At 47.9% G+C, this 24,266-nt stretch overlaps 1 protein-coding gene across 2 annotated transcripts; it reads right to left on the bottom strand.

Annotated features, from left to right (window-relative positions):
* On the bottom strand, positions 1-24,148 carry ctif (CBP80/20-dependent translation initiation factor). 2 transcript variants are annotated; one of them, XM_029837563.1, is made up of 13 exons: positions 23,988-24,148; positions 19,777-20,006; positions 19,616-19,687; positions 18,933-19,055; positions 18,666-18,739; positions 18,336-18,440; positions 18,176-18,254; positions 11,752-11,828; positions 6,892-7,480; positions 6,099-6,398; positions 3,915-4,070; positions 990-1,043; positions 1-505 (listed from the first exon to the last, which is right to left on the bottom strand). In XM_029837563.1, the coding sequence occupies exons 2-13, from the start codon at positions 19,945-19,947 to the stop codon at positions 284-286; spliced, it is 2,022 nt and encodes a 673-aa protein (XP_029693423.1). In that variant the 5' UTR covers positions 19,948-20,006; positions 23,988-24,148; the 3' UTR covers positions 1-283. The 2 variants fall into 2 exon arrangements, with proteins under 2 accessions (XP_029693423.1, XP_029693424.1); XM_029837564.1 differs by lacking the exon at positions 1-505 and adding an exon at positions 683-877.
* Between the last annotated feature and the right edge of the window lie 118 nt (positions 24,149-24,266).

Genomic DNA, 24,266 nt, shown 5'->3' on the forward strand with positions numbered 1-24,266 from the left:
ACAGCAGCGGCAGCCAGCCCGTCCCCACACTCCTGTGGCCTCTCACGCCCCTACTGGCCACCAGCACTGTTGTCTCCTCAGATGGCGTTCATCTTTTAAAATGAACTTGGTTTGGCCTGTGGTGGATAAATAAGCTGACAGCTGAGTGACATGACAGCTGGGTCCATTTCTTTTAACTAGAGTGGTCATTTCATGTTCACAGGACCACGCTGTTGCTTTGTTTTGGGCAAAAAAACCGTCTCTTTGGGCATCCTGCCCCTCCACCTCACGGGGGAGCCGACACTTAGGTTGTGGTGGTGAGCTTTTGGATGGTGCGGTTGTAGTACTGGGTCGTCAGAGCCTCCAGAGGGTTCCAGCAGTGTGCGTGCAGTTCGATGACCTCCATGAGGAGAGAACGGGTCAGCTGGGACTCCGCCGGACACAGCATCTTGTCCCTGACAGCCGCTAAAAGCTCCGTCATCATTTCTGGGAGCTGCTCCTCCAGAAGACGCCCCATGCTCTGCAGCTAGAGGAGGGAAGAGGATGGGAAGATGTCAGGAGGGTGGAGGTTAGAGAGAGGGGGAGAGGGAGAGAGAGAGAGAGGGAGAGAGAGAGAGGGAGAGAGAGAGAGAGAGAGAGAGAGAGAGAGAGAGAGAGAGAGAGAGGAGAGAGAGGAGAGAGAGGAGAGAGAGAGAGAGAGAGAGGGAGAGAGAGAGGGAGAGAGAGAGAGAGGGAGAGAGAGAGAGAGAGAGGGAGAGAGGGAGAGCGCCCTTGTTACGGCCAGACCAGAGGCTCACACTCTTGGGCTGTAGTGGTGTTTCTCTGTGGGGAAGCAGTCAGTCCTGCCAACTCAACTGTAAGGTGTTGTGTTGTGTTGTGCATCTTTCCACTTGTGCGTCTGTACAAAACGGTCAGAACTGTAAATGTCGGCCCCCCCTCCTCATATTTTACAGCCCCCAGAATAAAGCGAATGAGCGATTTAAAATAGTTGGCCTGTGTGCTTCTCTTACCTCCATGGAGCAGCAGATGACGGCGTCCTCCTTCAGGTCTGTGGACTGGAGCAGCTGCAGGGAAAATGGAACTGAATGAGTCCACTGGGTGGCTGGGAAGCGTCTAACTAGGGCTGGTTACTGAGTAGGAGTACTCGGTGATGCTGATTACCAGTAGTTTGATGGGTTTATATCTCAGTCTGTGATATATCTCCTGTGTTTCACCCTGAGGAGCCTTAAACTGCCTGAGATGAAGGTCAAACACCAATGACCTCTAGAGGTCATCCAGGACCGGCCAGATAGAAGTTCAAAGTTCAATCAGGACCAACCAAAGTAACTTGAGCCAGGAATATTGGACCCAACAACTTAACTTGGTGTAATCGAGTTACTTTAAAGTCATAAGAGAACTTTTACGTAACAAGTATACAGCACATTCCGCTTGTGTGGATATATAAGCCACGTGAGTGAGGAGATTAAGACAAACAACCCCTTTTATTAGTTTAATCAGTTCAGTGGAGGAGGGAGAAAAGACCTAATCCTAATTGTAAATATTTTGGAGTTTAGCATTTTAAATCTTGGAAGTCAACACATGACTTTAATGCTGCCAAGCTGGCTAACGACCATCAGGGCTCGTTGTATGTGGACATGCGCTCACAACGGCCAAAAACACACTGGAGTTGGTAGCCATGCTCGCTGCTTCCTCCCCAGCACCAGTCCGAGCGCAGATGGGCAGGACTGGGAGGACTGGGAGGGGAGGGGAGGGGAGGGGAGGGGGGGCCACTACAGGAAGACTGGGATGAGGACGGAGACACAAAATGGAGTTGATAGAAATATGGATATTCTGCTGCCTCGAAGCAGCGACAGGAAGTGAGATGGAGGCTTGGAGGTTAGTCTCATTTCTGCTCTCCAGCTTCTTCCACTCCTTCAGCTTGGCTCCCTCTCAGCCTCCGCCAGCAGCTGTTTCCCTGCACATTTCACATTTGCAGTCGGCACGTCTCGGAGGCCGACGGACGCAGCCCACCTACGTGCATCTGACTGCATTTCATTTTAAGGCTGCCAGTCAGCTCCAAAGGAACCAGCAAAGGTCTTGGGTTCGAGGCTGAAAAAGAAACCAGCAGCGGCAGCAGCAGCAGCAGCTGGGCCTGTTATTTCCACACTGTCGGATTAACGGCATTCCGCTTAACATTCAGGCTGGAGCAGCGCGCGGCCGCCGGCCCCTCGGCACGCTCAGACAGCTGCGGTGACGGCGCGGCTGTTTGATGTGGGAACTCCGCTCCTGTCATTTCTGCAGCAGCACAGTTATGTGACGCGATGGTTCCGCTCGTAATGAGTCCTCGTGGGAGCGCGGGGAGTTTTTCTCCGGTGCATTTAGAACAGCCTGATCTAAACTCATTTAGCATCCGCTGCAGCCTCTCGGAGCAGACACCGCCACGCTCGCCGGCGAGGCTGAAATATGCAGACGGGCGCATCAACGTGAGAAGAAACCAGGAAACCTTGAGATTCTTTGAACTCCATTCACAATATTTTTCTTCTTCAGACATAAAAAGCAGCAGCTCCCCCCCCCCCCGTATCACCACGATTAGATGCAACACGCCGACGCCATCAGGAGTTGATCAATGAAGTCGACTGGAGGAACTTGCTTGTTTTTGTAATTTCCTCTTTCCTCTGAAAGAGATCACATTTAAAGTTACTACTTCAACTGTAACTGGCTATTCAGGCGTTGCATAGCAACAGGAGGTCCAGCATTACTATTTTTTGAATTGTACTACACTCAGAGCTCAACGAAAAGCCCCTAAAACCCTAAACATGAAGCAGCTGACCATCAAAAATATTAAACGTTATAAAAAGGATCCGTAAGTAAGACATCTGATTTGATAGTAGATGACTCGATTAACGGTCTATCTTCTCGTCTGTGCCTTATCAGGCTGGGATTGGCATACTTATTTGCACAGTTTAATGGAAGTGATATTTTTAAAAGGCTAAACTGGCTGTGAAACTTCATGAGGTAACCACAGAAACAGGCTAAAGGTGCAGCGAGCAGCGGTGAACAGGCAGAAAAAAAAGAGACTTCCTCTGAAGGTCTGCTGCTGCACGCCTTACTGATCATCCCCGACCGTGCTGGGACTATAGAAGCACCGGAACGGTGTGTTCTTACGCTCTTTGTTAAGGCTGGTCTCATTCTTTACCAACTATAATGTTTCTCCTCCACCTTTTACGTGAAGCACTTTGTCATTCGATCCCTCATTTGCTGTAAATGAAACTTTGTATTGCAGCAACCTAAACAAAAAGGCCAAAAGGCTGTTTGTGGCTTTGTAATCTTACACCAGTGCCACAGATGGTTGAGAAATCATCAATGACTTTAATAAGCGGAAGAATACAGCGTCGTGCACCGCCACAGCTTTTGTTAAGATCATTTTCTGGATCGACACTTAGACAGGGCGTGGATGGTAGTTATGACCTGTTGTGTTTGTGTGGCGACACAAAGGGTGTGTGTCAGACTGGCAGCGGTGTTGGCATCAGAGACGTGCAGAGAGATTAGAAGACTGTCGTCTCCCCCTTTTTTTGTGTCTCCCTTGCAGGTGGTGAATAAACTTCCCCTGCAGCAAGTGTGACTCGACCGCAGTCTCTTCTGCTTCCTCTGCGCTCTCCTCCTCGCTTGCTTCCCCTTTCAACATCCCATCTGTTGTTAACAACCTCTGTGTCGTGTCCGCCGTGGCGCTGCGGTTACCGTCGCAGCGTGTGTATAAGCAGCTGATGGGAACTGAACCTAGATTCACACATCTTCCTGGAACTAATGGCATTCGGAGCGGTTGCACCACTAACCAACCCCTAATGTGGTGTCTGCAGTCTAGACTTGGGCAGAAACAGGAAACTGGAGTGTGCACGGAGACTCGTGCACGTGGATACCAGCATTTGGGGTGAATTGAAGTGGATGAGGGTACAGACCTCTCGCAGGCAAGTGTAGATGGGACACACCAGGACCCTGAAGGGCTCCCCCGAGTTACTCCTCATGGTGCCGAACACCTCGCACAGGAAGGTGATGAAGCCCAACCACCTCTCGATGTCGGCCTGCTGGAGCCGCTCTCGATGACAAAAATCCCTCTGAGTCAGAAAGACGAGGAGAAAGCACAAAAAGAGCGGAGGTTTATTTTAGAAAGGAACAGTCAAACTCTGACAGCGTGTTAACGTGGGCTCTTAGTGGGCAGTAGGTAAGAGGACACGAGCGGAGCCATAATCACCATTACCGTCTTTGCTCCGTCCACGATGGGAGATTTTGAACGCGACACCCGTATTAACCTCGCAGTTTAAAGCACCGCGCTTAAAACCGGGCAGCAGTTGAAAAACACATTAAACAAATGGTGAATTTCTTCAGCGTGCCAGGAGAGGGGGAGAATATGGTAATCTGGTCTGGCAGCGAGTGGTGGGGAACCGTGTGAGAGCTGCAGAAGCGTTGGGGTTAATATGGGTTAATGCTTAATGTGCACTTGTGAAGATGTAACAGCAGGTTTAAAATCAAACTTTATTAACAGCCGGTCGCTTCACATTGGTCTGCCCGTTAACGTGCGCCCGCGATCACCAGAGTGACAAGTGGCTCGTTTGCATGTACGTACACAGAATGTATAGCCTGACGACGTCAGAAACGGGGCCCCCGCCATATTTGGAGGAGGAGACGTGCGAAGTGTCGCTACGCCGCTGCCGTTTGTGTCGCAGTCGTGTTTAGGCTCTTTGAGAACGAGGCCACAGCAGGAAGGATGGTGGATGTTCTCTGTTCTAGTTTTACACCTGAATTTAAAATGCGAATACAGCTTCATGGTGCCGATTTTTAAAACGTCGCGACCCCGCTGTCCTGTCAGTATTTTGCTCAATAAACAGTATATGTCTGGAGGAGATCACAAGATGGGGGAGAACGGGAAGATTCATTGTTTCCTGGGATAAGAATGGTAAAATCTGAAGGAAGACTGGTTTGAATGGAAAAAACATGACAGAAGTAAGGATGAAAAGAGTGTAGGAGGGTAGCAGAGATCTGAGGGAGAAGGCAAAGCAGGAGAGGAGGAGGAGGGGACGAGAAGGAGACGAGTTGAGGCAGCAGGTGGTTTAACATTTAGACTTTGAATGCCCGCTCAAGGCGTTCTGGTCCACCTTCTGCTCGGCTCTCGGGGAGGTGCAAAGGGTGAAAGGCTGGAGCAAGATAAGGAAGAAAGACAAAGAAGAAGAGAGGAAGTGTGTAGGCAAAAGAACCAAGGCACTGGCCCGTGTTGTTCTGGGTGAGGGGAGGCGATAAGACGGGGGAGCAGAGTAACAGAGCTCATGAAGGGATAAGGAGGGGGCGAGAGAGCCGCTGAAAAATACAATGGCTGAGAGGATGTTTTCATCATGTGTGCAAGGCTGGAACCGAGCAGTTAAGTCAAGGAATGGGGGCTGGAATGGGGCGTGGGGCGCTGGGGTCAGGTCTCTCTCCCCTGGGTGTTTAGATTAGCTGCTCTGCTCACTGACATTTACTGTACCATACATCACTCACAGCAGGCTTCCACCTCAGTCAGGCTGGAAAAAGCCTCCTGGAAAACCAAACACCCAACGCAGCATTGTCAGACTAGATGTGCTGTTATGAAAGTTTAACAGTCACTGAGGATGAAAGGTTTGGTCGTTTCCACTGGTGTTCAGTGGACGGCGTCGGCTGCAAAGATCTGACACTAATGGAGGGGAAAATGCAAAAACTGAAGCAAGCGGATGTCACCAGGCAGAAGGTAGCAGCACGATCGGGGTTAGTTGCCGGTAGTTAACTTTCAGAATAGTGCCAGTCCGGTGAGGGACCAGGCTGAAACTCTAAACCTGAGCCAACGCGCTGAATCAATGAAACGTTTTAGAAATGGAAAAGTGATGAGACAAGACTGACTTTGGAGTTAATGCTAACAAGGTCCACTGAGATTCAAATGTCGGCACCGCGGGGGGAGAAGAAACGGTTGCTATGCTGGCTTTGTTTAGTGGAACCGTAATGAAGCGACTGCGCCGCCTCATTATCTCAATATCAGCAGCAGAACAGTGGCCAAACTGAGAACACATTTATTAAAGTTGTCCTGTTAGAGAAAGGTAAAGATCTCGGAGGGCTGCTATTCTGTCCTGGCGTCTCACCTGCAGCATGTTGAGCAGCAGTGACCTGAACTTGGTTCCGTCCACAATGAAAAGGGCCATCTTGTCACAGAGTTTGGCCGCCGTGGCGGCGAAACTCCTGTCCGACACGGCTTTGGAATAGATGGTGTCGACCACCTGAGCCAAGGTCTCCTCGGAGCGAGTGGAACACTGCGCCTCCTCCATGAAGGAGATCAGCTGCCGCTCCACCCCGCTGCTGTTGCTCCTCATGCTGTTGAGCAGGTCCACCAGCCGGTCCATGCTCTGCGGATCGCCACTCGCCGAAGCCTCCTGTGCATCTTCCTGTGGTGACGGACGGTACTTTGTTTGAGAGACACGCTCATGACTGACAAAATTAGGAATGTAGATCATATTCTACACATCTGGTCTGTTAATGGCTGATGTTAGCATCGCCCAATCTGGCTGAAGCTGGCAGTTGTTGAGGGTAGGCTTGTAAATTTCTGCTCTAATGGTGAGTTAAGTCGTCAAATCGAAGCACCCACTGGTGGTGGTGGTGATTTAGCTGTAGGGAAGCAGTGCACAGCTGGCTAACTGTGCCCGTGTCAGTAAGTGTTGAGCTAATACTGCTTTAGTATCTCCATTTGGTCTCTAAGAGAGCATAACCTTCTGCAATCTGTCTCTGTGTTAATCTGAGTGTTAAATCACCACCCAGGAAAATGAATAAAGTCAAGTAATGTGAGAAAAGTGTGTGTGAGTAATGAGACCGAGCGGTTCTGTGTGTTAGTCCCTGATTGCTGTAATATGCTGTGACGGGCAGTAAGCAGCTTTTCAGTACCTTGTCCTTTAGTCTCCTCCTCAGCCGCTCCCTTGATGACTGCAGCAGGCTGATTTTGGGCTTCTCCAACTGGCCCTCACTTGTCTTTTTACTTCCTGGTGGCAGCTCCTTGTTAAGCATCGGATCTGCAGAAGGGTTTGTGGCAGGTGTAGACTCAGACGGGGGTGACTGGCTGGGACTCATGCCACCGATGTCCACAGGTGCTCTGCTGCCTTCGTCTCCCGTCACAGTTTCGGTCTCCGTGTCTTTGGTCGATCTGGAGGACTCTCCTCTATCGGCTGTAACGTTTGTCTGTCCGTGTACCTGACCTTTCTGAGTGACATGCCAACGCCGGTTCTGGCCGTGTCCCAAATGGTGTGGCGGTCCTGCCTGGCGTGGCCCATGTCCTCCTGGATACTGGCGAGGTGGCCGAGCAGCGCCGCTGTTTCTGTTGTCCCCCAGTTCTGTTGAGTTCTGCTGCTGTTGGTTGGGAGACTGCTGTTGGGTTTGATCCCTCTGGTGTTGCGGTGACTGTTGTTGGATCTGCTGAGGTTGGTTCTTTCCTCCTCCTCCTCCTCCTCCTCCTCCCCCCTGAGGTCGCTGCTGTCTCCTGGAATAAGAGCAGATTTTATTCAGATTTCATGTGATGTAGAGACATTTGTCTTCTGACCTCCCCACTGGTACCACGGTGCCCTGCAGCTCCTTCCCTCCTTAGTTAATCCTTTAGAGGAGCAGAAATAAGCCATATTTTCTCATCTACAATACTAAACAAATCAAATGCAGGGCTGCTTACATTTGTGTGTGTCTGTGTTTCCCTGACCAGCATAGCTCTGTTCTGTTGCTGCACTGCTCTGGGCTTGACAAGCTGCTGACATATGGTCCAGTGGATTAGTCGCCCTGGCACCGAGGAGGCAACCTATTATCTGCCTGAGCCTGTGAACCTGCAGATAACCGACTAACACACCTTTTTTTCCCAGAGAGCAGGTCGTTAGAAACTCAATTCACTCTAGGGGCTGCTTCCTACTTGCCTTTTTAATATGGCCAGATGCATCCTGGGTAATAAATCAACCCACAACACATTACATGGATACTCGAACGATATGAAGGGAAAACAAAGTAAATATTTAAACCACAAAGCCGGGAAGACAAGCGTAGTTTAAAATAATGTTCAGAGATGGCGTGAATGTAAATGTGTGGAGTCCGCTGGACTGAGGAGAGTTTAAGGCTGAATTCATGCGCACAGAAAGTGGGAACTGCATGAGTTCATCGGTGACAACAGGAATGTTTCATGGGCTCTCACAAAAGCTTCTCCTTGCACTTTTCTCTTTGGCAAACACTCAGCCTTGATTCTCTTCCAGTATCAAAGCGGCTTTGCAAAAGCAAATAAACAGTTCTACCTTGTGAAAGAAAACTGTAGCAAAACATATAAATCTTCTTTTTTTTGGGAGGGGGGGGGGGGGGGGGGTCCTTCCATATCCATTAATATGAGAACAGCCTTGGAAATATTCTCTTTGCCTCGAAGAAGCTCTCTTTCTCAGAGTTTAGACAAACTGTAGAGCCGTGCGTGTTTGTGCTGTAATGCTTGATACAGTGAGTCGTGCGTCTTTGTGCACCACACGCATCCATTTTCTCCCTAAATCAAATTTGGGTGTTTCAAAGAAAAATTGCCTAACTGCTGTCTTCCAGAGCAGGGGGCTGCCATCTGCAGCCACGCCTCCCGGTGGTAACAGGACCTGGTTTCTCCTGAACCTGCATAGCACCGAGGAGCCGTTTGTTCCTGTCGGTGTTTCTGCTGCCTCGGCTGTGCAGATGGTCCGTTTTAGCCCCAGCTCTGGGTTTGTGGAACAGCCGTGAACAATGGTGGATGTGCCGCCTGGCTCCTCTGTTCCGCTCCCTCTGGGAGGTTGAGAGCCAGTTCTCCTGGCTCTCTTCTGCCTGACAGGCTGCCTCCAACTGTGCAAAACATTTTCAGCCATCCGCCCGACATGTCGAGAGTCACACGGCTCAACTCAGCTTTGCCGAACAGGATTTTTTTTTTTTTAATGAAGATTTCGAATTAGATTTTACGGGTTTAATTTACATCTTCAAACAACACGCAGAGAGGCCGGGCGCCTCCGCCTCAAACCACCACCTTCATCTGTCGATCCATCTGATCTCCCACTAGCTGTTGGTTTAAGCTCGGCTCCTCTAAGCTGGTCTGATCTGCTGCTGATGGAGGTGAAAGCGAGACAGTAATAAAATGTTAATCACGCATAATGACCGCCAGCGCTGCAGTAGCTGGAGTGTTGCCGGGATTGACTGTGCAGGGAAATGTTTGCCTTCGGGATAAACGATGAGACCACTGATGAGATTCTTGTCATCTGGGCGTGATCAGTGGCAGAATGAGATGAGAGGCACTTATTTATTTTCTACATGAATCAGTCTTAAATGGTTTGATAATGTCCCAATCCCACCTGCACACATGTTTATTTTCATCTGCTTTTCCCCCACTTATTTCAGGATTCATTAAAAAATGTATTAAAACCCTTCGTATTTGCTAAATTGTAGCTTTTCAAGCGTGAGCTCTGTCCCGTTCCTATGATCCAGCTTGCACTAACCTGGCTGAGACTTGCCGCTTCCCCCCAGGACCAGCAGGAAGAAATACTGGTAACTGGTCACGGGTCAACTGACCAACCAATCTACAAGCAGGAGAGGAAAGTGGGCAGCAGTGCAGGAGACGAATGGAGGAAATGATGGAGAAGTGACGGAACCATCGTAGAAAACGTAGGGAAATAGATGGGAATTACAGGGGCAGAGCAGGGCAATACAGGGGAGGGGGGGGAAACAAACATGAACAACGACGCCATTGTTCTTTAAACTACAAGAGGAGGAAACCGAAAAAGTGAAATGAATTGGGAGATGTGAAGGCGGGATGAAGGTGATCGATGTGAGCTGCTGCTGTGGATGAAGCCCTCGTGGAACCATTGAATCACTGGTTGACCCAGACTGGCAAATCAATTGGCCCAGAGGGGACGAGAAGCTTGCAGGCCAGACAGTCAATAACGTGGCCGGACCTTCACACGGCCAAAACACACGGCTTTAATGGAGTGTGCGGAGACTTTGAATGCATCGCTGCACATCTGCATAGACGTGCTCACGTGCTTAAAAAAAACCCTCCAAGAATGCATAAATGGAGATTATTATCAATATCTTCGAGTCATCGAGGGCAGGAGCAGGAGCAGCAAAGGGTTGGTGCAGAATAGCGAGCTGCTGGAGCGCACGCAGCTCCTCCAGGGCGTAAACAAACAGCAGGTACCAAGCACGATAAAACCAGTCTAAACAGGTGATTAACCAGCAGCCTTCCCAGACCAGTCTAAACAGATGATTAACCAGCAGCCTTCCCAGACCAGTCTAAACAGATGATTAACCAGCAACCTTCCCAGACCAGTCTAAACAGGTGATTAACCAGCAGCCTTCCAGACCAGTCTAAACAGGTGATTAACCAGCAGCCTTCCCAGACCAGTCTAAACAGGTGATTAACCAGCAACCTTCCCAGACCAGTCTAAACAGTCCCTGGTACTGGTTTTTATACTGGTCTTTATTTTTTTAAACTGGGAGTGGCGAGTAGCACATTCCAGCAAATCACAACCAATTTGAGTGCAGCTTTGACGTGCACACTAAAGCAGAAATCCATGCACAGCTCCCCCCACGCGTCTCTTCATTCCTGCCACAGCCAGCCTACACTTTCAGGACACACTCGGACCCGACTCCTCTGCCCGCCGGGCTGCGTTTCACACAGCAGGAAGTAGCAGCAGATGCAACGTGTCCGTATTTATTTCCCACCGGACGATTCTGCCCCATCAAGCAAGTCAGCGATCTATAAGAGGATTAACACATTTGGAAACGTATGGGAAGAGTCTCTGGTTAGCTCCAGTTACATAAAAGGCGGCGTGGAGTCATTACAGCTGTGTGGGCTGTTTTTCCCTGTTCTGATCCATTAGCTTGTTGCTAGGTTTGGAGCTCGGTAACTATGGAATAGTTCTCTTTTCTAGCTTTATTGGAGGTCAAAAGGTCAAATGCAGCTTTACACAGCATGCATCTCCCGTGCTGATCACACACTTTAATTAAAGAATTAATCCACTATCCGGATCTCAGACAAACATCAATCAAATTATCCTGGATTATGGCCGGGCCACATGAAAATGGATGCTTTTGTCATGGACACATGTCACATGCTGGTATCACCACAGAGAGTGAAAGAGAAATGATGATGGAATCAGAGTGGACGGCTCACGGTCCAAGTTTATAGATGTGTTCTGTTCCTTTCTCAGGTTTTTTTTTTTTTTAACGTGAGCTGCAGTTCGGAAAAGAACACATTATTCTCTGGACACAAAAACAAAGATAGAAGTGCTTTCGTCCATTTAGCACAGCTACCCCTCCTTTCAACTACAAATGCAACCAAAATATTTTCTCTTTGCCTGTCTCTTAGCAACTGAAGAGCAGTTTTCCAGTGACATCAGGGCAGGAAGCGAGAGAAAGAGAGGGGCAGAAATTTTAGCTTTCTCTGAAGGAGCTGGTTTGGCTGAAATTAGATTTGGAGTTAGAACAGATGTGCCATTCTAAAATTCAGTGGCACAGTGGGGAGTTTTGAGGCAGGATGCTATTTAACAGTAATTTAAAGAATGTAAAAGCCTCTTTAGTACAGTTTGGATGTTGTAGGTGGCCGAGAGTTTCTTTTTAACTGATTTAATATAGAGTAAAGAAACAGAGTAAAGAAACAGTAACTCCATTGTCTATGGGACAACAGAACCTACATTCCTTCCTTGACTTTGCTTTGGTTTTATCAGACAGTCTGGGCTCTGACGTCTGTCAAGAGGAAGAAAACAGCATGTGTGAGCCTACCGCCGGTCGTTCCGCCTGCGCCGGAAAAGCTTCTTGGTGTGTGCGATCTCGGCCTCATTGGGAAGAGGAGGGAAGACCTGGAAGAAACATAATCGGAGAGTGAGAGACGCTGCTGGCAAATGATTGACTCTTCTTTTTCAGCTGAATAAAGTGATCCAACAAGCTGAACATAAAGGAAGTACTGATTGTTCTAATCGTTGTTTTTTCCCCTAACGTTGTACGGAAACCAAAAGGCATCTGTTAAGCTTAATGGCCTCAGTCCAAACAAAGGTCGAGCCCCCGTCTCAGCAAACGAGTGCTGAAAATGTGAAATCTCGGCGTTTCGGTAAAAGCAGCGTTTCACCGCTCAAGACAGCTGTGCAGAGGAGCACTTTCGCTTTCACTTTCACAGAGGAGCAAACACCAATTAAGTTGCATCGCCCCGAAAATCTGCAGCCCCGGGCAGATGGTGTGGGTTTCTAAATTTTTAGAATGATGATGGGATTACAGAAATATAAAAATAGATCTGATGAGCGTCCTCTGCAGCAGTCACTTGTCATTATTAATCAAGGTAAACACAAGGCTGAGCAGCAACACTGCACACAAATTACAGGCTGCAGATCCGTCAACCGTTCTGTCCTGCTGATGTAGATGGATGGAAAAGCTGCGGGTTTAACTCAGCGTCGACATTCCGGACAGCAGTCTGCAGCTAAAGCTAACGAAGGCTACAAACCTTTTACAGCAAAAGAACGATATTTAGTTCTGATGCCGAAAGTGGAAACAGAAGAGTTTTCCCCTATTTTCTAAATGATGGTCCCTCCAGTGGTTCCATAATGATGCGAGGGAATAGAAAACACGCCTGTTATTTTCTCCAATGAGAAAATGAAACGGGACCATCATTCAACCAACATCAACCCTGTCAATCATACGGCACACCCCCTTTGCTGAGCATCACTACCCGTTACTATGGTTATAGGGTATCTTGGATCAGCTCTGTTATGCATACGTTCAGTCTCCCGGGTGCATGCGGGAGAGTTTTGTGCTACTGTTTTACATTGAGTGCAAAAATAATGTTGCAGACATATTTTAACAGCATGTGTACCCACCCCTCACATGAAGAAGCAAAACTGTTCAGCATCAATGTCAACTGCCAATTAGGGGTGTGTGTGTGTGTGTGTGTGTGTGTGTGTGTGTGTGTGTGTGTGTGTGTGTTACAGCAGACAGCTGATGGAAAGCAACACGCATAAATATCGATTGAACGCATTGTGACAGGAGGTTTTTTTCATCCACTTGATAGGAGGTTCTTGATTTTGGGTGTAACCAAGTCCTTAGGTGTTACTTCATTCTGCTGGTCCAAAACGCTGATGCAACAGTTGTGTGTACAGTCTACAGCGCTCCATAACACCATCCTCAGGATGAGCATACATTAATAAAAATACACTAGGATTCACTCTCAAACTGCCTTTGAGTTTGAGAAGAGAAGCTGATATTTGACACTTCTGCTCTAACCTACTTCTCTGCTGTGGGATCGTGATTAAATCCAGATGTTAGAAGCTGAGCGTGAGTGTGTGTGTGTCTGTGTACTCAAGCCGGGAAGGCAGACCAATGTTCTAAAAAGCAAACACAGACATAAAACTCATGTTTGTCCATAAAGGGAAAGATGTAGAGATTTCCCCTCAGACCAAAACGTATTAATATGTATGTGATTCTGCTGGCCTGACCACAAGAGAAACAGGAACCGTCACGTGTTTAGCTACTGTAGTTTAACTCCAGGATATCATTAGTTGCGGCACTGCCGCCAAATGGTGACCAGATGACAGGTAAACAAAACCCCAACTTCATGAAAGACTGTTAAAGGATGTATTTGTTCCGTACAGTCTGGGTAATTAAAAAGATAAAGATAACAGCACAGCAGAGAAACGCTCCAGAGCCGTGGAAGAGAAAAATGCCTGTGTGTGTGTGTGTGTGTGTGTGTGTGTGTGTGTGTTGCTGTTGAGGGAGCAGCCAGTGTGGTGCAGATCAAAGCGATGTGTGTGCTGACCTGGTCCTCTGCCAGAGGACCTCTCACCTTGTGGGAGGCAGCGTGAGCACTGTGGACGTGACAAAGGTAGCGAGGCCGGCTGGCTGAGAGGAGACTGAAATGTACGACCGTGGGTGGTGTTTAGATTTGTGTCGGGGGGGGGATTCTCGCTGATAAGAATTAGACTTTAGGGACGGTAGCTTTACTTGTTCGTGTGGATGATGCCAAGGGAAAAAAAGCCATATCTTTTTTTAACTGCAATTTAACCAGAATTGAAATGTTATACTGTAACAACACAGGGAGTAATCTGCACGATTTGAGTGCAAACGGCAAAAATAAGCTCGTGAAGAAGATCAAACATGAATTGTTTGATTGAAGTGTACACCGTGATTGGGTGTGGACCTGGAGAGGGAGGGGGGCAACTTGACATACTTCACAGCATTACGTGGCGAATGATTGGAGAGATGCTAATTTGGGACGCTAACATTGGTTTTTACAGTTTCCTCCAACATTTTAACAAACCCTGGTGATTTCCAAAAATAAGTCATTTTTCAAAGGTTTTGCCACGAAGGTCCCGACCCGGGTCGAATGCCATTGTCCGTCCATTCATAATAATGACGTGAGTTAGTGTGAAAGAGGTTTAAGTAACAAGGAAGGAAAGTAAGGAAACGTGAAAAGCGAATGGGGATGGAAACTTGGGGAGTAGAAAAGGAGAAGAATGATTACACAACTTTCCCTGCAGCAGCATAGAATGTGGAGTGCACGTCTTCCTGTCCCTTCTAGCATAAAACAATTCTGGTGCGATGCTCATTTAGCCAGGCCATTGTTTCTCTCAGGCTTATTTATGTTACTGGGGGCCCTCGGCCAAAAGCAATAAATCCAAAAGTGCCCCAGGGGTGGCATTACAGAACAGGTTGTTGAGAGCACAGAGGAGGGGGTGGCCAAGTACGACAAGAGGACTGACTGTAAATACAAGATAGAGCACATAAAACCCGGAGAGGAGAGGACAGGAGTGTGGACATGCTGTCTGGAAACACTGCACCAGATACGTGACGCTATAAAATATCATTTGCCGTTTGTTTAAGCGCAGGTCAAACAGATTCAGTCGCCAGCGTTTCAGATGCTTTATGGGTGACAGGCTTTAGCTGGCGGTCTTCTAGACCCCCAATACGTGTGCACCAGTCCCGGTCCTGGGCTGTCATGGATGTGGTCACAGCTCAGAACCAGGGACCCCAGTGGAAGCTGTATTCCTGTATACACTTCAGAACCAAAACAAATGAGCCTTTCCTACTTTGAAGCGTCTACAGATTTCCATCCGATAGGTCGGCTGATCGGAGATGAGAGTAGGAGAGATCGGCCCCGACATCCACAACTCATTAACCAAGTGGTTTTCCGAGGCGGAGGCCACAGCAGAGCGCTGGCGGTTGGATAGGTGCATCAAAGACCTCGGAGGTTCTCGCTATAGGAGCCGGAGCCATTGTGGGATCAAAGTGTCAGAGAAAGGGAGGGAAAACTGTCGTCTCCTACAGATGTAATGGTGCAACGGCAGCTGCTGCAGGGGCAGCAGTGGGAATTCTGGCTTACACCTGACCGGTGACCACGTCGGTGATGAGAGAGACTCAATCATGCTTGGACAATGGGAGTCACCGCATCTTCTCAGCAGGAGCCGTGCCGTCGTGTTTTCCTCAGAATTGGTAAAGGCTGATGTTGATGTTACAATATTATCAGGTTTAATTGAACAGGAAGGAGCAGCCGAGGTCTCCTGGAGGCCATTTGGATAATTAAGCAACTGAAAGCCAATTCAACAGCTTTTTCTTTTACTGACGTTTGACAAAATCTTTCAGTATTAAAATGATCAAATTGTCCATATTAATTGATTTTTCTCTCTCTACAGTTTGTCAAATGTGAACTGGTTTGGTCCAACAGGGTAAAGGTAACATGTAAATAAAAGAAAATGTGATTAATTTATCATTCATTCATTCAGAATGCTGCATAAACGCTGATCAAGGTCGTTCATATAATGAAGGGAAAGACTAATTTCACTACCTTAAAAGAACCATAAAAGTGCCTTTTTTAAAGACTTGATATAAATTCTTCTTTTAGTCTAATATAAAAAGGCAGTCATGAACATCAATTTAAATTCCTGGATGCACGTTTCCCAGGGTTCTCCACTTTGATGCATGAACTTGAGTGTCCTGTTCTCCCATGATTGAAGCCCCAGCCAGGCAGTGGGGACTTGGCCAGCATGTCTGCTTAATAGAGTGCAGGAGCCAGGCAGCAGTAGGACCAGGAACAATAGCAGGAAAAGACCACAGGGAGGGGGCTGCCGGTCACCGTGACCCCCTGGATATTGTTCTTCTGCCCACCGACATGTGAAGGAGGAGGGGAGGAGTAAAGGAGGACACGGGGAGAAGAGCGGAGCGAGGCTGAGGGCAGTGTTGGTAGCCAGGATAATAGGAAAAGGGAAACCAGCAGAAGACGACAGCAAACACACGCACGAGTGTTTGAAGAGAGCAGAGCAATGCAGGCAAAGCATCGAACCACGTTAGTGAAAGCTTTCACTTCAATGTAGACAAACTGACACCTGATTGACAGGCGGGCAGACACTGTGACCCTGCCCCCTGCGTCCCCTCTCAACCAGAGTCCTGCTCTCCAGCACGTACACGTCCAGACACACGGGCTGACCAGTTTACAATATGGGAGCTCCAGTCTCCTGCTTTGTTCCCCTGCTGGATGACTGTTCACACACACACACAAACCGGACGTCTCCTGAATGACTAACCGCTCTCTCCGCCTCGCCGGTTGTCAGCCTGACCTCCCCCCTCCTCTATTTCTCACACAGTGACCCCATGACGTCTGTGGGCTTTCACCTTTAGGCCACCAATAACATGCCAAATGCATTAATGATATAAAACCATGCGGAGATCATAAATTGTAATATTTCCTGAATGCAGAGAAGATTCTGTCCATGTGACTCGGCACCTCTGGTTCTTTCTGCCTGACCCCTGAATTCTGGCTTCACAGCAGTCTGGGTGTGAGGGCAGGTTAACGTGCACGCCGGCTGACATTCCACAGAGGCCAGCAAAAGTACAGCAGAATCTCAGGCCAGGACCAGGAAGCACAGGCGCACGAACACACACACACACACAAAGATTTTTTCCACATCCCAGGGCTACTTGTAAGTCTATTCTGGCTCCTGGAAAAGGGAAGTGAATGTTGGCTGAACGTGTGGAATGCAGACAGGGATTACGTAGCCCTGCAGTACACATCAGAGGGTGACGACTGTGGAAAAGGGACGCTGTTGCTTTTGCTTGGTTACAGCGAATTATGAATATTTCAGGGAGGGGTGAGAGTTGGTAATGTTGTTTTGGAAACTAATCAACAGCATTATATATGGATGTACCCAAAACTGGTGGTCATTTGTTGTCTGCAGGATTGAAGCGGGAATCTGAAACAGCCAATTGTGACAGACAGGACGCATCACGACAGGACATATGAGCCCGAAACCAACGAACAAACGTGGCCGACTGTCTGCGCTGCTGATTGAATGTGCGGAAATGGGAAATCACGGCTCAGGAAGTATACAGCGAGGAAGCCACGTTGGTGGTGCAACTAAGCCCATCTTGACTGACATACTAAAGGGGATAATAAAGAGTGCTGGAGCCAAGAGGGAAGGAAAAAGGAAGACGGCAAAGCTCATACGCGCTGAAAAATGGCTCAGACAGCAGAGGTTACACGTAAGGCAAGGGCTACATGCTATAGGTGATTTAAAATGAAACCCTCAATCCCGCCGGGAAAACAAGCTTGCAGAAAGATGGAGAACTGAATATTTTATAGTTTGTTTACCATTTACGTAATACTGAAAAATATAACAACTACCTTTGGCTGTAAATCACATATATGCCAAGATATAAGACGGAAAAAACATTTTATGTCTGCTGAGTCTCCTGTTCAGCTTACATTTTCATAATGAAGGTGAGTTTGTTTTGGTTGATATGTACAGAAAAACCAATATTTCCAGCACAAAACTAAAAAAAAATGCAAGTACGCGTCTGATAGCAAAGCAGTGATGTCAGTGCAGCATCTGTCCACTAGGTGTCACCGAACACACATCTAAACTGAGCGCGAGTATTTCTCATTTTATTTAAACTGTATACATGATACATTTAAAGTGACTTTTATATATGATTAATTTCTATGAAAAAAAGCATTTTATGCCATGTTTTGTGCTCATTTTTGTACCTTTGTTTTCATTTTGACGCGTCATGTTTTTTCAACGTAGATGTGATTCAACCATTATGTCAACAGGGGGCAGTGTTAAACAACCAATAAATGGATCAAGGTCCCAACGACGCAGCCCACAGGATAATCTACAAACACAAGATTTCATTTCACCAAAAAAGGAAAGAAAAAAATCCGACTTACGGAGCGAAGATGAGGTAGAAATCTTTCTATGTCGTTCATGTCGATGCCGTCATCCTCCTCGAATCTGTTCTTGTTCATCCTGATGGAGAAAGCGTGAAAGACCATCGAGCTCAGTAAGATTCCAAGGCCTGAATGATCAAAATACTGCTCCAGATCTTACCCCTCTCTGTCAATGTGGGGCAGGTGCTTTGGCGTTCCTCTGATGTGTTTCCTATGGAAATGGCTGAAGTTGAGCTTCTCTGGCTGCACGTCCCAGCCTGCACCCCTGCAACCACAAAAAAACCTCCACCCATCAGTCATATATGGCGGCATAGTGGTTAAAACGCTCTGGTGGCATGGCGAGAAGGTTGTAGGTTCAATCCCCAGTTACAACAGTGTAATCCTCAGGAAATAATGAGTCGGGGCAGGAAGTCTCACTCCTCAATCTGTCATATGAAACCACATGTTTTAAACTCAGCCTTGTGTGAACCTGCTTCAGAAACTCTCTGACCCGTGTGAGTCCATTGTGTTGGCAGCCCAAATGTCCGTGCCCAGGATGTCCAAGGAGCCGTCTCTGGTCCCGTTCTACGTGCAAAAGAAGACAAGTTCAGTGCGACGACACCCACCCGGTCTTAAATAAGCCAACTCCAGCCGAACAATCGAACTCATTTTTTTGATGCCCCAAATAATCTGTCGAGCTGCAGACAGACTGAAGGATACCCCCCCCCACCCCAACACACACACACACACACAGACACACACACGGCGGCTTCAGTACCTTTGCGGGGCCCTTAAACTGGTTGTTCCTGCCTCTGCTGCCAGAGCGTGAACCAGATCCGGGTCTAGAACCAGAACTGGGCCTGGAGCCAGTGCTGCCATTGCTGCTGTATTCCCACTCATCCTACAGAGGATGGGGGAAAAAAAGCATTCATCTTTACTTAAAACGGAAGCATGGTCGAACATTTTAGAACATTTACAACAACCTGCACTGATGCGCCTGTTTCCTGGATGCTGATGAAACTAATTTCATTCATCTCTGTGTCTTTAATCCCATTTCCCTCTCTAAACACATGCGCTCTGCACTGCCAGACTGAGAGTAACTCGTTAAGGATTATTCATTTACTGGCCAGAACCTCAGTCGGTGGTTAAGGACACACTTTATACTGGCTGCGGATGAAAAAGGCTCCCGTCTCCTCTGATCTGAGCTGACAGGAGGGGGAACGTGCACATCTGCCGACCTCTGCCCCATTAAATATCACACTCCAGTAGCTCCAGCAGCAGTTGACACAACACAAACATTAAGCGTCCAACTTAACTAATATCTACAGAATACAACTACAAAATCTGAATGATGCTCAGGATAAAGCCCTGACACTAGTGGAAGAACTATTTATTCTGTTGCCCAAGAATGAAATCAGCTCTCAGCTTTTACAGACGAGCAGGACATTGATGCAGACTTACAGGCCTGATGGAGCCCCTCCCCCTCGAAGACGTCCAGCTTCCATCTCTTTTGTTGTTCAAGTCGTCTGTCCACTGGGGGGAGAGAGAGACGTTGGGGACAAGCTGGTCAGGTTCCATTCATAAGCGTACGGGACGACGTCCTGTTCAGACGCAGCTCAAACCTGAGGCACTTTGCTGCCGTTGTCCAACTCTGCGTCCGCCTTGTCCCCCAGAATCCCCTGCACCTGATACTCCAGCACGTAACTGTCGATGAAGCGCTCCAGCTCTTCGATTTCCTGCGAGCGCGTGCTGCCAGCCTCGGATGATGCCGACGCTACCGAGGAGTTCTCCATGGCGACCTGTGCCGTAATAGGTGGGAAGGGGAGGAGGGGGAGGGAGGACGGGAAGTGTCCTGGAAAGGACAGAGGGAAGTGGAGCAGAACGGGATAAAAAGTCAAGTGCTGCGCTCATTAGGGGGGGGGTTAGCCCACTTTTACAGTATTTATGAACCTGTTATTGTTCTTCCACACATCAAAGCTGATGACTTTATGGTTTTTATATGACACTAAACACTTATTGCGTAACAGCCGTTCAAGCAGACGGGCATGAATGCGAGTTACTCCAAATTGTAAAAGAGGATCTTGACCCTCCATTACAGCATGAATAGCTTCAACCTTTCTGAGCTTCCTCCTCTGACGTCACTGCTCAGGAGCGTCTTCTAACCTCCATCGGCTGCTGTCGCGCCTGCGTCTCCAGCTTTATTTACCCATATATTAGCTGTCCTGTCCCTCCCGGCACTGTTGTGACAGGCGTGAGATCACCTGACGCTCCCCACCCCGACACCATCCCGCCTGCATGTCTGTGGACACTAAGCTCCTTTGCAGCGTGGCTTGATCACCAGCCATGCAAAGAGGATTTATGGCCCTGGAACACGCAGAATGATATCTGCTGAGGGAACCAGGGAGAGTCCGACGAGTTCAGGGCTAAGTCTTTGGTGGTGGTGGGGGGGGGGCAACATTCCAAGAAAATACCTCCAATTATCAACAAATACTTCCAGGGAAACGCACCGAGTTGGAGATACCTGACCACCAAAATATGAGACCTGAGGGTCCGTGATGAACCTGCAACCGTGTCTTGCCCAAGGACACATGAGAATCCCTCATCCAGCAGCACCAGCGTGTACCTTCAGTTAGAAACGTGCGTAATCTCCTCCAACGCCGCAGAGTCAACATGTCCTAATCTACGCTACTGTGGTGTGAGTGCTATAATCTTTTATACGCTGTATTGATGTATGGGTAGATGACAGCGGGCAGATCATCAGGGCATTTGTCTAATCTATAACCCACACTGGAGCTCATCTGTTTATCCTAACTAGCCATTAGCACGTCTGTGCGGGGCATTTACTCACTGAACGTCGTCCACAGATCAGAGACGAAGGCTGAATTTAGACTGCAGAACCAAACGGTTCTAATTTGATGCCAGCCCGGTTGAATCTGGCACACAGGTGACTAACGATCCAACATAATCTACTGTATATATCATGATGCTACACCTGCATATTCTGAAGCTCAGAATAAAAAAGCAATCGATGTCCCACCTCAAACACAGGCCCCGTCTCTCTGTCCTGATGTGCTTCTCTTCAGTTTCAGGAGGATGATAATAAAACTGTGATGTGGACGCCGCGTGAGAGTCAGCGAGGAGGCTAAATCAGGGAGTTCGTCGCGTGTAAACAAAGACGGGGCTTCAGAACTGGTTTATAATGGTACACATTAAAGTCCAACATGGCCGACGGGCTGCTCTGACTGAAGGCAAAAGAATAAGTCAAAGCTATACATGACACAAACAATCATCCATATGGTTTAAACACACACCTGAACGTCACCCAACGGCCTTAAACATTAATGCAAGTGGTGACAGAGAGGTGCGGAGCAGCCAGTCCATATAAAAACATTGGTCTTCGTCTCTCCGTCTACATCTGACCCAACTTCCCCCTGCTCCTTCCTGTTGCTTTGCCTGTCTCTCTCCTATTAGAGCTGTTCAAAGAACAACTTGACCTTTGTGATTATGTGTGATTAATATTGCATGACTGAGTTAGAAAACTTCAATATGGACGTTTATTATCGCCACGTGTCAATGAGGCAAATGTCAAAATAACAAAGTTTGGCTCAAAGCAAAATAACAGGTTAACATCCACCATCTTGCGGACCTGAACGGGCCATCGGCGATTTCCAGCCTGTGACATGGTTACGTAAGAGCAAGAACCACCATAATCCACACAGAGCAGGACGTGGGACCTGGTCTCCTGGGTCGTAATCTAAATCCAGGTTCTCAGCCCATGCAGAGAAAGATCCTAATATGTCTAATCTAGTCTTCTACCGACTGCTGGCTTAATCTGAGATTTGTGAAGAAAATAGTTTGATACAGGAGAGCAGTGAGTTTGAGTTGATATAGCGTGTTTTCTCGTAAACACAAGTATATTTGTATTACCAACAGTTGTCATCTGGGGGCGCCTGTGGTTACATAACCTATAGGGGCATAAATGTATATCCTGACGTAGAATCATCCTGATATTATTTTAAAGATGCGTCACTGTGCCTTTGCTACAAAGCCTGTATGTTAAGATTACATTTTAGAACCTTCTATTTTCACCCTTCTGCCCCCCCAAAAATGTGTTTACTCATTTGGTGGGAGCTGAAAGGTCTAAAACCAGATTAACAGAACAGCAGAAGGGGGTCCAAGAGGAACGTGGACGCTTGTACATGAAAAACAATGGCCCCATTGTGCCCCTATAGCCCCATGGTGACCTAATGGGACACAACAGGGTAAACGTAGAACTGGGACAAAAGCCCCCACAATGTCAGACACAAACTCAAAGAGAGTCCTGGAAAACAAGCCGGCCTGTGGCCGTCCTGAGGCCTCAAAGTGAGCAGTGACTGAGCTTAATCCAGATATACACGGGATGCTGAAATTAAGTTCACACTGTAAAGGTTCAAATAAAACCATAACCCGAGCTTTTGGCTGCAGTGGTTTATAACCCGCTTCTCTGACCAGTTGTCCTGTTACTGATACATCTGAGGTCAGAGGTCACGTGCTCATTCCTCATCCAGTTCAGTGTTGAGTAAATCAATGCTTTTCTGTTTAAAAATCACTAAAATGTCACAAGACTAACTTGTTGCTATAGCATTGGTTATATTCTCCTGGAAGCAAAGGCCTTCAGAGTACATCAGGGCTGATTTAAGATCAATATGGGGGTGCACAATTAGGTTAAAACTACTGACATTTCATTACTGAGTGACAAATGGCTTAGCTGTCTGAGCAGATGCCAGGAAAAGCATACAGATAAATGACCATTCAATGCAAGGGTTCCTGGCTCAACCTGATTTGCAAGTCAGGGTGAGGAATGAACACAGACGGGTGATTTCAGAGGAATGTTACACATTTCCTTTGCTGGATCCTCACAATTCATTAATGTGTTGACACGTATTTAAAGATTAACCATCCACATCTATTGAGGAAGGCTTTAATGGGCAGCACGTGCCTGCACGTTAACGTACACTGATCTTAATTCAAGACAGTGAATTCCAAAAGGAATGTCGGGAATGTCACAAGAAGTTCCGAGGCTGATGGAAAACCGGGGTTTCGTGACTCTGCACAAATCTTGTGTCAGTTTTCCTGAAGGACCAGGGGTGTGACATCAGCAGACGGTACCAACCGCCGGTTCTGCCAGCAGCTGGGATCCACGATCTGTTGCGCTCAACAGCTGCTCAACTGCAGCTCAACTGCAGCAGGCTCGGCCTATTTTCGCGATCTACCACCAATCTACCAAAGTAAACTGGCATTTTTTGCCATTTCTGTCCAGCCTATTCAACCATGCGGAAAACGAGCCGACTGCATGCGTGACCATAACAACTCAAACCTTCGCATCCTGTGTTATTTGTCTGTAACCACGCCCATGCTTTCATGCATGCTAGCTCTGGATGAGCCCGTTAGCCCTGCCAGGATCCTGCCAGGGGGGTTGTGCCGCTGTTAGAAAAGACAACCCAGTGAAATCGATGGTAAATCAAACAAAGGCACAGCTGGAGCCGCCTCCATTCCCTGGCCAACACGTATGACCGGCAACATTAGTGATGCAACGTTTCAGGCTACCCAGCCGGCGGCTAGCATACGCTAGCTCCAAGTTGGAACTGTAAACAACAGCGCGTAAATTACAAATTAGGTCCGTTGTTCGTCAAATGGGACGCAGCAACAAGTTTGGTGGTTGTGGCCAACACACAGACGAGCTACTGACAGGTACAGCCAATTTGATCAAGCGCATTTTGGGGGCTTTCTATGCTGACCACCACCAGGATTCCAATTCACACATTCATCGACTTATAGACGGATAAATCCTCACCTGAGTTGAGCCTCCGACTCCTGGAGAACCCGGTGTCACCCCCGTGATATTAAATCCACCGTGTCATGGGTGACTTTTTCCAAAAGAGAGGTCGGGGAAGAGGATTAGCCGTGTAGCGGTAGCTTACACTGACGTCCCAGTTGAGGAAAACGGGAATGCAGGAATGTGACGTTCAGCCCGGTCTGCACTGACACGTGCGCGACGCAGCAAGGGACTCTGGGAATTGGAGTTCCGCTATAATAAAGTTTATTATCGGACTGTCTGACCATTCTAGAATTA

This window comes from Takifugu rubripes, chromosome 6 (assembly GCF_901000725.2).
Source record: "Takifugu rubripes chromosome 6, fTakRub1.2, whole genome shotgun sequence".
NCBI classification, from domain to species: Eukaryota; Metazoa; Chordata; class Actinopteri; order Tetraodontiformes; family Tetraodontidae; genus Takifugu; species Takifugu rubripes.